The sequence below is a fragment of the Lepidochelys kempii genome, chromosome 22 (assembly GCF_965140285.1).
Source record: "Lepidochelys kempii isolate rLepKem1 chromosome 22, rLepKem1.hap1, whole genome shotgun sequence".
NCBI classification, from domain to species: Eukaryota; Metazoa; Chordata; order Testudines; family Cheloniidae; genus Lepidochelys; species Lepidochelys kempii.
The window spans coordinates 17082753-17098684 of NC_136401.1; the positions used below are offsets into that span (position 1 = coordinate 17082753).

Here is a 15932-nt window from a genome sequence, read left to right on the forward strand (position 1 = left end):
CAACCAGACAGGCTCTCTTCATTTCTGCCTCAATCCAGCTCTTGGAAGAATTCATTGGGGATCATTTTAAGCTGCTTGGGGGGAACCCTGTTCCTTGGTTTGGAGATCAAAAATAGTTTGAATTCAGAAAGATTTAAAGAAACCTAGTTATCTTATCAAAAAGAGTGATTTATTTTGTCATTTGCCACTCGGTGTTGCATTTATTGGAAAGGGACACATGCACAGTTTGCACACGAGTTATGCAAATGTCCAAATACTTCATTTGTTCTAAACCATGAGAAATTTTGGGGAAGGAAACAAAGTGATTGCTAAATTCAGAAGATGGGAAGAAAGGTAAATGTTTAAATTGAGCACTACAGGAAACATGCAAACCAGGGTAAAGGAGAATATGGGAAGCAATAACATTTAATAGGCTGAATGATAGGAAAAAACAGAATGTTTTCAAACATGTTCTAACTGGCCGGGGCAAACAAACAAAGAAAGAGCAAAATAAGAAACATCTTTCCTTGCCAAGAGGATGTATATAATGCTACCTCATAACGGAAGTTCAACTGAATGCCAGACTCTTGTTCAGGGTTCCTGGCTTGTTCTAAAACAGCTGATGACAAACTTCTAGAACAATTGGGGGAGCTCAGCTTATTTTTAAAGCACAACCAATTTACCTTAAATCTCCTATGATTTTGTGGTTGATTTCCAAAATTTACAGTAATCAGTTCCTAAATGACACCTTACAGCAAGCTAGAACACAATAACTGGCCTGACGGGCACAGTGCTGAAAACAGAGGGTTCAACAAGCACATCTAAAAGCATTCCCATCTGAACCAGAGAATCCATATTCTGTACACATGTGAAATCCTGAGTTAGTGCCTGAATCATTCATACGTTATAGACTATTCTAACCAATCGTGCCTTTTTATCCATTGAATAAATATGGGACGAGTGAGAGAGCTACCAAGCTCATGACTGCCCACTGGCTAAAACATGCCTAAAGTGTAGTCGGAGGAAAACTGCTTAATCCACACAAGGGTGACTACGTCTTTCTGGGTTGAGAGATGGATGGAGAGTAGGGAAGGAGAAGGTGAAAGTAGCAGGGCTGTGATTTAGTTACACCAGCATGCTTACCAGTTCTGACAGGCCAAAAATTTTCACTTCTGTGGATGTAGTGTTTGATTGTCAATCCTTCAGAAGCAGAACTCTAGAGGGACTGCTAGTCAGATCCCATCTGGCAGACGGTAAAACTGACTGCAAAAGCACTGGTTTGTACCATCTTGTCAATTAACATGCTTTGAATATTAGTTGAAATAGGCATTTTTGTTTTAACTCTAAACAGTTATATTTTTTTTCCTTCTTTGCTTCTCTCATGTCAGTGCTATGGAACTATCTGAGGAACAGAAGTCAGAAGATCAATTCTTGTGACTAAAATTTTGGACTTAAACAATTGATTTCGCCTGTCAGTTGGCATCTGCTCAGAATGATGATCAGAATCCTGAAACAATCAACAGGTTAGTGTACTTTAGTGCATGTTCAGTACTGTACCACTTCTGAGCCTAGTACTGGAGGTGGATTGATCTGGGCAAGGTCATTTGTGATGGCACAGGAGCCCAAAGCAAGCTAGTTTCCAATAAAAAAAGCTCTTAACAAAAGGTTTAAAATTAACCTTACATTAAAGCGTTCCTGCAGTTCACTACACTGCAGAGCGGTTTACAGCCTTACATTGGGTTCACAGGTTGTCAGTGTCCCAAAAGGTTTTCCAGCAAGATAGAAAACTCCAGCAAAAGACCCAAAGGCCAATTTTAATTAAAATACAGTTTACACAGTTAATCCATGGTGACAAATGCTTCTTGCATCATGCACGTTTTAATTTGAGCTAATCGAAAATGACTGCAGTTTTACATTAAACATTCTCACTCCCATAATGTCATGCTAAAAGTGTGTTATCCCCGAGGCATGCGTGCTCAAGTCCCCTCCCCATTACATCCACTATTTTTTATAACTTTTCATGCATATTCAAGTGTTTCTAGCTGAGAAATCTTCCGTGCCCTACCCCCAGTTTCAATTCTGATATCTATGAAGAGTCAATCAGAGTCTAAAGAAGCAGCAATTTTCCCGTAAGGGACAATCTGGTCGTTTGATTTGGCTTCACTCATTATACTGGCCCCAAACCTTGAAATCCTTATACAGAAAATTGGAATTAAATTTTAAAGGCAGACAGATTTACAGCTTTGAAGCAAACTGTGAAAAGTAGCATAATCCTTGCAAATCAAAAATCACAAATTTGTCAAAAAGCCATGCTAAACAGCAGCTTTTAGTTCCATTTTCACCTCCCACATTCAAGAAATTACCTGAAAACTTGAAATGGCTATGAAGAGATTTTTAGTGAGGCAACATCTAAAAGTAAAATAACTTGACAGAATAATACTTAAACCCCTCAGTGGCCATGGAAAGGGGGAAATCAAAACAGTAATAATGAAGCCATATTACATGAACACATTAAAATAAAAAATCATCAAGAAACATTTATGCAAAGTGGCTCCATCACTTCCCATTTTGGTTTCAAAATATTAGAAGCAAATAGCTGCAAAGGCTTCATTCACTTAAGTCATTCAGCTGCAACGAAATTCAACTGATCCAGCTAGTTCCACATTTTTCTACTTACTTCAGTTTGTACATAAAAAATAAACTGTACCTATTCCACTACCCTAGGCGCCCTTTGAAAATAGTTCAATACAAATATACACTTTTTACAACTCCCTCCATTATCTTGTACCACCAATGGCTAAATAAATATAAATCAGCATTAACCCTTCCGCCCCCCATCAACCTCTTGCCACTTAAAGTGGCCATACCCCTCCTCCCTCCCTAAAAGCCAGAGAAAATAGATAACCTCCAAGGCATGCTGCAATGCCCTTCAGATTCAGACTATTTCGGTCCAAGTGAGGGGCAAGTTCCAAAGTCAAAGTGCCCACAAAGAGGACCTCCTGCTGGTAACCTTTCCACCCCCATCCCCAGCTCCCATTTCTTATACTTAGGGGACTCCAGCTCAAGTGTCTGCTGATCTCAACTGTGACAGCTGGGCACAAGGAAGGAGGAGGTACCTCACGTAGGCAGGCCTCAGTCTATTTAGAGTTTATAATTCAAAACTAACCACAAAAAATACACCCAGAAACCAACAGGCAGCCAATGCAGATCACAGAGCACTGGTGTAACATGCTTATGGTGAGATACCTCACTTAATTTGTGGTCTGCCAAATTCTGCACCAGCTTCAGTAATGAAGTAGTTTAAATTGAGGTAATAAAGGCATGGGTGACAGGTGTAACATTTGAATCCACAACAGTCAAACTCATGGTCATCTGCAGGTGGAGAAAAGTCACTCTTGCTGTGACTGACATTTGACCATGTAAAAGTAGCTAGAAGTCTAACCAGCCACCCAGACTGCAAGCAAACACATGTACACTCACTGACAAAGGAGCACATTTCCTCATCACATTTTATGGTTGTTTTCCAAGCCAACCAGCCACTGCCATATGTTTTATCGGACAGTCTAGCCCTCCATCCTTTTCTCCAAAAAGACTCAAGAAGTCACTATGTAAGGCAGCAAACTGAACTACTATAGCTGGGCCAGATGAAATGTAAAGTATCAGCATGCCAAAAACACCATGTTTCCTCAATAAACATTGCAACATCCATGTATGCAGATTAAATGAGAAGGGTGACAAGATGGAACCCTATAGAACCTGTGACAGCACTTTTAGGGAGGAGAAAAATTCCCCACCACTACCCTTTGAGAATCTTCAACGAAAAACAAATGGAGGCACCCAAGAGCAGCCCTGTCTATCCCTACTTTGTTGACGTTAGTCAACGAAACCTTGCTCTCCATTGTATCAAACAGCTAAAGTAGCGGCCATATATGCATACTACTTTTAGTAATAGGACATGTGCTCATGACCTGCATCCTTTAGGACACAAGCTGATAAATGAAGTGCTTCTAAAACCTTGAGTCTCTCAAATCATGACAATAGTCAGGACACCAGAGAGCTGTTGCAGTCCATCTCTAAACAGGCGTGACATGGAGGCCAAAGCGAGGGGGGGGAAAAATAATGTCTGGGGACAACTTAATTGATAGCCAAGGATAAAACAGCATTATAAAATTCTAAGCCATTGATAAAGTGACTTGCCAAAAGAACACTCCTCTCCCTCGGAGATCTCTGAATATGCTCAGGTTCCTTTAATTTCAAAATAGATCAATTATGTGCAAATCAGAGCTTCACCCTAACTTCAAATTCTAGTATGGTATGAAAGGGAAGTGAGAGAATTTTAGGACAATCTCATGATTTTCTTCCCTCTGCCTCCTATGCTACAGGGCATTTTTTTTTACTTCATCAAACCTCCAGAACTGCAATCAAATTAACAGAGCAGAGGTCACAACTCCAACTATTAAAGTTTGTAAAATTAAGTCTTTCAATATTAAGTACATAGTTTTAAACCTCAGAACAAGCTATTCTAAAGTCTTTACAGATTTACAGACAAAAGAACCTTATTGGTGCTCTTTACTTTGGCATGGAGCTGTACTCAGGTACATCTCATACATAAATTTGAAAACCCATTCAGAACATAAATAATCTTATTCTTTATACTAGTGCGACTCAAATGAAAGCTAAGCCACAGCCAGGAATGATCAGATCTGGAATATGAATCTCTCTTCATATTCATGTCCTCTCGTTGCCTTCATTCCAGCACAGAATAATATTTTACTTCAAACTTTACCCTCTCCAGCTAACCTTAAATCTCTTCACTGATTTCTTCCTTCCCACGTACCAACTACCAAGCTGTTCAGTTCAAGGTCTCACCCACTCGGCTCGCGTGGTGCTACAAGTATTTGTAGTAACTGTTCCCCATTACCTTGGCTGAGAGTTCTCCTCATACATCCTCTCCTTCCCTTCCTTAAAGAGGCTGATGGTCTGTTTGGTCTTCTTCATCAGGTTCTCCATGAAGACCCTGAAGTACTCATTTTCTCCTAGGGTCTCCATCTTCCCCTCATAACGTGACAGGATGGTTCGTAGATGCTGATAGGTATCAGGTAGCAGATCTAGAATATAGGGTGGGCTGTTCTTCAGTGCCAGTTTTGGGTTCTGACATAAACGCACCACCTGCAATAAATGAATAATGGAAAAAGGTCACCATTTTGAGATTTTAAGACTATTTAAAAATTACAAGTAAATATCGTTTAAATAGATGATCAGTGACATTGCTTTCTAATGGAAAGGTTTTCTAATTTGTATTACAGCAGTGAGATTATCTACACGTTCCTAGTTAGTAAGAATTTGAGTCAATTATTCCACAAGTACACTGCAAAACAAATTAATAGGTTTATCAGTAAGGAAACTTTTTGCCATTTTCTATGCATCTATTTTTGCTTCTACATAACAGGTTAGGCACCGTAACTGAATAGAAAAATTTCATTCAACCTGCAAAGAGAATGCTGATGCTGTAACCGTATATGACCAGACAGCTCTCGAAATGTTAGTGGTCTGCAAGAGAGCGACTACATGACAAAGTTCATGAAAACAAGTTTAATCAATAGGAAAAACAGTCTTAAAAAAGGATCATACACCTCACAGAGAAAGGCCTCATTTGTATCCAGAACAGCCAAGATTCTCTATTACCTAATCAAGGGAGAGAGAAAGCTAGCTACAGAAGGCATAATGCAACTTTTAAAGTTATTAGGGCTCTCTGAGCTCCAACCAAGTGCTGAAATACCAGCTTAGCATGACAAAGCAATTTCAGTGCTTTAATTCTAAAGCCATCTTTTTGAAAAGACAAAAAACAGGCAATTGGGAATAAGACTCAACTAACAGCTCTAGTCTTTGGCACGTTTACCTCAAACAAAAAAGGCTGGTGCAATAATTTCCTAAAGCTTTCTACTGTAGTATAAAAGCACTGTTTTGACTTCCTAATATCAAAAGGCATGACTGAGGTCTAAACTGGCACCAGTGATGTGCAAAAGAATATTACAAAGCAGATCTCATAAAAATGCTGCAGAAGATCACTTTCTTCAGAAGGCTTTAGGAAGGTAGATAAGAAAGCGCCAAGAATAACCCGGTGCTGCTATGCAGTGCATCACCAACACAAAATCTGGTAAAAAAACTACTATATGCCACCAGGTAACATTCTGAAAAAAATTAACTGGCTCTCTATATTACACACTTAAACACTTATTCCACTACTTTTGCCTCACAAGCTGTGACTGAACAGTAAATATTTAAACCAAATAACTAATTTAGTCTGAAATGGAACTCTAGCATTTCACTCAGCCTTTTAGGATAGGTGCAAGAAACAGCGTGGAGAGGTCACACATGTCTTCCAATAATGCATGGCTCCACTGAGAGACTTCGATTTCCATCAAGGGAATGACTGCCTGACTGCACCAAGTCTCACACAGGTGAATAGGATTCTCATAATTAGAAGGAATTACTCTGGAGGATCACCGAATGTATAAGGTGGGAAATAATCTAGACAAGTAAACTTCCCCTCCAGTCTGAACTGACAAATACTAGGAGGTCTAAACAAGGAGCGGAGTTATCACAAGAGTGGTGCTTCTTTCATACATCATAAAATTAACCTTATCAGGGAACCAAGCTATGACAACTGTATTCTGAGACCATAGTTTCACTTTGCAGCATGGAAGGATCCAAACCATGTCCCCAAAGCAAGCTACAGATAGCACCATTATTGCTCCTACAGATCTATTTTGTTATTTAAACAATTGGGTTTAAAACTATTCTTGGTGTGTTGTAGGGAAACCACATGAAGGAAGCAGACAAGTCAAAAACAAAGAACAGTCATTTCTCTGGGTCAGCTACAATAGGAAATGGCACAGGCTGTTATCTCTTGAAACTATCCAGCTATGTAAGAAGCAGACCTACTGTATGTCAGTAACTATACAGACTTATTTGATATTGATATTCATATCAGACATGTTTTCCCAGAAAAGCAAAAAATTCTGCAGACAGGTCGTATTCTCACAACCTCTATAATACTTTTTCATTAAAATACCCTGTATGAATACCCAAAGTAAATGGTTTACAGATCAGAAAAGCTGAAAAACTTTGGCTTTATTACCTGATGAATTTTAAATAAGTTTAATTATTCACCAAACGGACACCTATTTCAACAGCTGAAGTTCACAACTCCCCATACCTGGTTTTAAAAGCACCCAATAGCAGCACTCAGATATAAAGTTACTTGCCTACGAACTGCCTGTCATTTAACAAACTGACTTTTCTTAATACATCAGCAAAAAAAAAAAGGGTTTCACTTTGTTTACTTCTCTACCTGTGCACTTGCAGCATCATAACAACGTTAAAAGGAACGTTCACAGCTCTGGGAAACCAGCAGCGTATTAGCAAGTTACCATGCCCTCCATTCATTTTCTCCCCATGATTGGCGGCTACCAAAGAACATTACAGTGAGTCCAGAAAGACAGCAAATACCTTACATTAGGTATGCTCACTGTAAAGAGAAGTAATTTCTGCTTTTTTAAGTGACTTAAAAATAGGTGCAGACTTAAATGGACATTGTCAACTGAAATTTGGCCTCACTGTAAAACTATTTTAAAACTAAAGCTTTTACCAACAGAAATTTTTCTATATTTTTAATAATTTAAATGAAAACAGTTGTTTGTGAACACAAACTTTCCCAGGCAATGTTTTAAACTCTCAGAAAGGAGCACCTGAAAATTAAACAGACTACAAACAGTACTGAAATTGATTTTCCGTTTCCAAGCTGAAAGAAATGAAAAACATTAACAAGGAGCATGAATACCTACAAGTATAGTGGTCTCAGAGTGGTAGCCGTGTTAGCCTGTAGCAGCAAAAACAACAAGGAGTCCTGTTTTAGCCCACAAAAGCTTATGCCCAAATAAATTTACTAGTCTCCAAAGTGCCACAAGGACTCCTCGTTTTTACAAGTATACTGGATTTTAAAATTTTCATCTAGCCTTGTAAAAGGAACACTGTAGGTTTACCATCATAGTTCCTATTTTTTAAATGTTTTTCTCTTCCTTATTGTTATATTAAAGACTCACACAAATAGGGGAACTATGACTAGAATGAGGAAACAGTGAAACTGACATCAACGTGCTGTCAAAAGCACGAAGTAAAAAAACTAAAAAATAATTTCTTCTCTATTCTTTATGACTTGTAACAAGGGTAAGTAAAAAGAGTTCAGAAGAGTGTGATATTTATGTAGATGTTAACAACACAGGTGCAAAAGTTTGTTTGCAAGTCATGATTTGACAGTAACCTTGAAAGAAAACGACAAAAAAAACCTAGGAGTGACGGATCTCTTTCTACTGATTTCTCAACTCCTATTTCTCTTCCAACGCTGTTTTCCTAAACAGGCCTATGAGGAGTCTGATGCTTTCTTCCTTTTAAAAAACAAAGCTACATAGCTCCATTTTTTGCCAAAGCCAAGCATTTGCTTTTTCCTTGAAACATCAGCAACTCAGTACATATCAACTTCTCAGCCTCCCACAAAGCCACACCTGACCACATCACTACTATTAGGGGTGACTTGCAACAAAATTTCTGAATTACATCCATATTTAGGTTACAGAGGTGTTTGCCATTTTAGCTCAGCCACCACCAGTTTCTTAAAAAGAAAAGGAGTACTAGTGGCACCTTAGAGACTAACCAATTTATTTGAGCATTTTCCACTAACGCATCCGATGAAGTGAGCTGTAGCTCACGAAAGCTTATGCTCAAATAAACTGGTTAGTCTCTAAGGTGCCACTAGTACTCCTTTTCTTTTTGCGAATACAGACTAACACGGCTGCTAATCTGACACCAGTTTCTTCTACATCCTGTAATGTGAAATCTACTATTCTTCCATCCCCATCCAGTTACAAAACCCCTCTAAGTAGTTTAGAATTTCCATAACTAGTTCCTCAAATGCCCAAGAACAGCATTAGGTTATGTCTTCATTGCAGCAGGGAGTAAGCCTCCCAGCTTGGGTAGAAAGACTTGTGAAAGCACACTAAAAATAGCTGCGTGGACATCATGGTTTATCGGCAGAGTCTTGGGCGAGCCACCTTAGCTCAAGCCAACCCTAGCCCAACCCTCTGCCAGTGCTGCAACAACCACACAACAATTTTTAGCATGCCATCATGAGCCCTGCTAGCACGAGTTTGTCTGCCTGAGGTGGGAGGCTCACTCCGAGCTACACTGTAGACATACCCTGGATATTATTTGTATTATTCTGCTGCCTAGATTAGGTTCTGAAGATAAATCATCAATTGCATTATCCACAAAAATAAAGCAACTCCCTCCTGCCAAGACACAGCACTAACAAGTTACTTTACAGCATCAATACATTTTCTGATATTAAGCACTGCTTTAATTGCTTAACACAGTGAAAAGATGAGGAAATAGGATAAATTAGACTGACATCAGTTCCTCCCACTTTAGCCTAGTAAAAATGTATAGGATGGCTACAGTCAGTGCAAAGAAGTGACTGAGATGCTTAGTGTGCTATTTGTCGCTGCACTTTGAAGGCTCATAAGACATCTAACAGCAGAGCCTCAAAGGCATGATTCAACCTCTAGATAAGAAAGCAAACTGCTGAACTGAGATGAATTTCATAAGTTGCCATCAAACATCTAGAATACACAAAGGAGTGAAATTTCAAGGTGACCAGTAATATACAGATGTGCAATATAACAGATGCTATATGCCAGAACTGCATATAATATAGCAGCATGTTTAATCTTGCATACTTGAATAGGCAAACTGTGTTTATAACCATGTTAATCAATCATACTCTAGTTCTCTTACAGAACAAAGACAAAATACTTGCCTAAGGAACTTAAAAGGTTTCCTGTCCTACTTTAGCAAAGTTTGAAAAACTGTACCACAACCTCATATTCCAGTATCCTACTTAATCACATCAAAAGACACAAACATACTAAAGGTATAAGGTTTTGTTATTTTCTTTAATGTTTGCCAGAGTGGGGCAGATATTCTAACAAAACTGTAGGTGGTGTGGACCTAAAGAGTCTGACCTACATACTGAAAACTCTTTGGGACATGGACTGTGCCTACTTCTGTGTCTGTATAGCACCTAGCATGACAGGGGCCTGATCAGGGACTGCAGCTGCAATTAATATATAAATATTAATCTACAAAGTGGCCAAATATTTAAAGATATATCAGCTTTCAAAAGGACTGTTTTATCCTCATGAAATAGAACAGAAGCGGGTTTCAATGGGGAACAAAATTGTTCCAATCAGTGAAACTCTCTGTCAGGACAATGTCATTTTTGGTTTGGTTTTTTGGAAGGGGTAAAGAGGCCTAGCACAGCCCAAACACTATTTTAGCTCCTAAACAAGGTGCACCTGGCCACACAACTCAGACAAGCCTCAGCCTGCACTCAAGTGTGAAAATGACCTGCCAAAGGTGGAAAAGGAATGTATGAGTATACTTTCCCCGAAAGTGTGAATTAAACTTTGAACACCACACCCAAACCAACTATTTATCTGTCTAGTGATTTTACTTGTTATTTAAATGGCTGCTTTCACACAAGGCAGTGGGCTGCAGAAGTAAAGTCCAAATAAGCTATAAGGGTGCAGATGGCAAACCAACATAAGATTTCGCTGACAACTAAGGGTATGTCTTCACTACCAACGTTAAAGCGCTGCCGCGGCTGTAAAAAAAACCACCCCCACGAGAGGAGTAGCTCCCAGCGCTGGTGCACTGTCTACGCTGCCACTTTACAGCGCAGAAACTTTCTCGCTCAGGGGGTGTGAAAAAACACCCCCCTGCACCACGCAAGTGGCAGCGCTGTAAAGTGGCAGCGTAGACAAGGCCTAACATTGACATACTAGATGCGCGCAGAATGCCATGAAAGGGATCCATCTAAAAACCTGGAAAGAGATTATCCAGTGTCCAATTTTTGTTTAAAGTGGTATGCTTATTTATTCTTGCAACTGTCAAACTTTGAGATTTACTGAAAACAGAACTTCCTAAGTACTGAAGCGTATTACTATATACTTGTTGCCTGTGCAGTAACGAGTCAAACAATTAGCTCTACAACTACAGTGTTTCTTTCAAATTTTAACAGATAGGAATGCAATGAGTTAAAATTTGAGAATCCTAGTTGATGTACCATGTTGATGAAGCCCTGGTCACAAGTCAAAAAACCCAATGCAAGCCTCACTACGGAACCCCACATCAACAGCCAAGGCATAAATAATGAGTAAAAAGAGATAACTGAAGTTGAACATCCGACTGGATATAAGAAGGAGTGCTGCCCAACACTGGAGCTTTGGCCTCATTATGGGTCACCGAAGGCAACTGTGGGAAGAACATGGGACAAAATTAATATGAAACAAAAATAAAACTTCTTCAGATGGAAGTTGGGCACATGTCAAAATGTGCGGAGAGAATGGAATGGACAACTATTAGCTTGTGTAGGAAATTCATTAGCCACACCTGAAGAACAACAGTGCCTGAATGCTTTTGCAGGATACCAACTAATTTTATGGGTTAATGAATTTAGGTCACTGTACAGATACAAATACAGCAGGCGTCTGATCTACAAGATCCCTTATCATATGTGCACCCATCAACTATTTTCTTACACACCTATTTGAGTTTGTGTGTATTTGAAGTAGTCAGATAACTGACAACAGAAACGAAGTTTCACAAAAATTTTCACAAGTTCTTCCCACCTCCTTGCAATTTCCTCAACCAAGTCTTGGTTAATGGTTGGCAATTTGTGTTCAGAAGCAGATATTCTATTTTAGGCCCAATCCTGTAACAGAATGTGTGTACACAAACTGTTACCTCTATACAGTTTGTGTACAGTCTGATTTTAATATTTTAACTATTATTAAACACACAACTAGAGCTTTCAGCCACTATTTACTAACAAAGGCATTTCATAATGAGGTTGTAGAATTGGCAGCCAACACAAGTTCAGGCAAAATAAATTCCTCTAAATATTTTTGCAGCAACTGCAGCACCCTTGGCTTTACTTCACTGATCACAATTTCATGTTAAGGAAACTGTGTGTGGCCAAGACCTGACTATGCAGATCAGTAATGGTATTGGTACCCAAAGACGCTCAGAAAATGCTGCTTTTATACCGCAAGATGACATACCAAGGTAATCTCCATCTTTCCAATTCCATCTTTTTTTTAAGCCTTTTTTATTGCTTGACTAGTCTATGTAGTTGAGCATGAATGTTCATGGCATATACATGGGAATGGAGATTCACATTAGAACAAGTTTCAGAGTAGCAGCCGTGTTAGTCTGTATTCACAAAAAGAAAAGGAGGACTTGTGGCACCTTAGAGACTAACCAATTTATTTGAGCATAAGCTTTCGTGTAGCTCACGAAAGCTTATGCTCAAATAAATTGGTTAGTCTCTAAGGTGCCACAAGTACTCCTATTAGAACAAGTCACATCCAGGCATCGACAACACATCTGTATATGCATGCAGAAATACGCATATCTAACATCTTTCCAACATTTTGGTTATCACTTGTATTCTCTCATCTGTTCGCCCTCAGTATCGACAATGAAAGAAAAGGTTCTTGAAAGGTGCTTAGGTTATTACCTTCCTTCCTCCCATCCCTCCATGTATAGGAGAGCTCATCACATACACAGCAAATGAAGGTCACAATCAAACCATGCTTTTTGTATAGTCTGCCAAGAGAATTTTAAAGGGAATTTTTTGGCATAAATGTTTCTTACTGGTCTTTTTAAAAAAGGTATTTCTATTTTTCTTTTCAGAATGAACCGAGCTACAACATTTGCTGCAGGAGATCCAGGGCTTAACATGCACAAATGCTGTCTGTTAAAAGAGGAAGAAAAATGACATGCATGGGTCAGCAGGCTTACTGTATGAGATATACCCATCTTGTCCAATAGGAGAAGGTGGATGGTGTGGCACTCCCCAAACTACTGCCAACTGCTTTCTAACTGCATTCATTTTGCACTAATCTACTCTTTCAACTGAACCTAGCATTATGAAGTATGCCAGTCATTTTATACACGAATATATCTCAATCCCATACAAATTTAGTCTCATCACTTATCCATGGAAATTAACAACAGAAAAGTAAAATGTCACAACTAAGGTTACAGAAAACCATATATAATAAAGAAAATATATTCCCATTAAGCCTACCTCCTGGATTACTGTGCCCATTTGTGGCATGAAGAATAGTGCCAGAATCACTCATCTAGGTATAAACTAGGTTAGCACAATTCTCTACAATTAAAATTAAGCACTGACTGGGGCTATTTAGAGCAGTGGCTCCTCCACTAATATACCCATCAGTACTAGGACTTAATTTACCACATTCCTTCAGACCATCAAGCCAACTAGTCCAGCGTGCCATCTCTGGCAGTACCCACTCCCTGATGCTTGGGGGCAAAAGAAATTAATGAACCTGGATATGTAGTGCTGGAAGTTGTGAGAGTGATTCCTTTCTGATTCCTACAGCAATCATTTTATGCCATGAAGCATGAGATTTCATTTCCCTTATTTTAGCATAACTCCTCATGTTTCTTACAGAGGAAATTATACAGGGTCTCATGACTGGTACTCACAACTCACTGCTTTAATAAAAAGAAAAGGAGTACTTGTGGCACCTTAGAGACTAACCAATCTATTTGAGCATGAGCTTTTGTGAGCTACAGCTCACTTCATCGGATGCATACCGTGGAAACTGCAGCAGACTTTATATACACACAGAGAATATGAAACAATACCTCCTCCCACCCCACTGTCCTGCTGGTAATAGCTTATCTAAAGTGATCATCGGGTTGGGCCATTTCCAGCACAAATCCAGGTTTTCTCACCCTCCACCCCCTCACACAAATTCACTCTCCGGCTGGTGACAGCCCATCCAAAGTGACAACTCTTTACACAATGTGCATGATAATCAAGTTGGGCCATTTCCTGCACAAATCCAGGTTCTCTCATCCCCTCACCCCCCTCCCAAAAACCACACACACAAACTCACTATCCTGCTGGTAATAGCTCATCCAAAGTGACCACTCTCCCTACAATGTGCATGATAATCAAGGTGGGCCATTTCCAGCACAAATCCAGGTTTACACACACAAACTCACTCTCCTGCTGGTAATAACTCATCCAAACTGACCACTCTCCAAGTTAGACTAACCAATTTATTTGAGCATGAGCTTTCGTGAGCTACAGCTCACTTCATCGGATGCAGACTAACCAATTTATTTGAGCATGAGCTTTCGTGAGCTACAGCTCACTTCATCGGATGCAGACTAACCAATTTATTTGAGCATGAGCTTTCGTGAGCTACAGCTCGACTAACCAATTTATTTGAGCATGAGCTTTCGTGAGCTACAGCTCACTAACCAATTTATTTGAGCATGAGCTTTCGTGAGCTACAGCTCTCTTAAAATTCTTTATCTTTCCCTGTTTGCTGTAGAGGATGTTGATCAGGTGTTACTCTGAAACCTGCTTTAATAAAAAGTATCTATGCTGAGTCCCAGTGCATTGTCACTACTCATCCAATAGACCTCTCCAAACTGCCAAGGTACCCCAGACCTCTGTCTTGCCATCAAGAGAGCAGACCATGCTCAGCAGGGGGCTGGAACTCACAAGCAAGTGGGTCAAGCTCAGCAAAATACTTCCTCTGGTTACATGGGTAGGGTTTACCACAAATAGGTCAGAGGCACGAACATGTCTGCAATGGTGCCATGGTGCTGACCACCACTCCAGCCCCCGCCCCCCCACCCACCCACCCAACAAGCTCTCCGTCTTCCCCAGCGCCCTAACCAGCGCCCCCTAGAAATCCAGCCTTCCCTCTGACATATTGCTCCTCTCCTGAACACCACTACCATCTGCCCCAGCCTCTCCCCGCAGCACATACCTTTCCCAAATCTCATTTCCTCTCTCCCATCGCGAGCCCCCGGCCCCATCTCCAGCCCAACCCTGCCCCGCCCCCCGCCCGCGTCTGCCCCCCTCCCCATCCCCCAACCTTGTCCATGAGTTTCCAGCACTTCTCCACCATCTTCTTGTCCACGGCGCCGGGCTGGTGCGGGCCCAGGTGGTGGTGGTGCGGCTGGAACGCGTCCTTCATCAGCCCGATCAGCCCGCCCGGGCCCTTCTTCAGAGGGGCCGCCATGGCTGGGGGGCTGCGGGGAGCGGCGGGGGTCAGGGTGCCCCGCCCGCTGGCTCCGCGGGCGCCTGGCCGAGCCCCCCGGGCCGCTCCCTCCCCGGCCGGGCGGAGAGAACGGGACGGAGGAGGCGGCGGTTCCGGACTAGGAGCTGGGGCGACAGCGGGGACGCGCCTCGGTGCGGGGGGAGGGGGGGGGCGGAAGGAGGGCGCGCGCGACCCGGCCCCAAGAGGTTCGCAATGCCGCGTGCTGATTGGCTGGTGTGGGAGGGGCCCCGGCTCGCGCCCCCGGGAAGGAAGCACGCGCGCCAATTGGAGGCTGGGACGCAGCCCCGGCGCGCGCCCTCGCTAAGGAGGCACCCGCGATGATTGGTTGCCCCAGACGGCCCGGCGCGCGCTTTGAGGGAAGGGCTCACTCCGCTACCGCCCGGGGGTGGGAGGGAGCGTCCCTCTCACGAGCCGCCCAGCCGGCAGCTCATTTGCCTTGACTCCGCCCCCATTTCCCGGTGCTTTGCACTGCGCGTGCTCTCACCCGGCTGGCATGCGCACTGTGGCGGTAGAGGCCAAAAGGAGGCCATGATCAGTGTGGGCAGGGAGGGGAAAGAAGGAAGTGGGAGGGCTGGAGCTGGGGAGCGAGGCAGGGCAGCCTGGCCTGGCCTGGCCTGGCCTGGGGAACAGGGGCAGACTCCCCTTCGCACAGTGATGGAGCAATTTAGAACAGGGTGATTTAAATAACGCTGTAGTGGTGCCCGCAGCGGCTCAGGGCAG

At 41.8% G+C, this 15932-nt stretch overlaps 1 protein-coding gene across 4 annotated transcripts in view; it reads right to left on the minus strand.

Moving 5' to 3' along the window:
- The window catches only part of CBL (Cbl proto-oncogene), a 54095-nt gene extending 38824 nt beyond the window's left edge, over nt 1-15271 (minus strand). For 2 of the 4 annotated variants that reach the window (XM_073321103.2, XM_073321101.1), the window contains exons 1-2: nt 15027-15271; nt 4901-5148 (exon numbers count right to left, since the gene is read on the minus strand). In XM_073321103.2, coding sequence (XP_073177204.1) covers nt 4901-5148; nt 15027-15173 — 395 coding nt within the window. In that variant the 5' untranslated portion in view covers nt 15174-15271. Of the gene's footprint in view, nt 1-4900; nt 5149-11161; nt 11350-15026 lie in introns of those variants that run through there. The other 2 variants (XM_073321102.1, XM_073321105.1) reach the window with 2 other exon arrangements.
- Nucleotides 15272-15932: the final 661 nt, after the last annotated feature.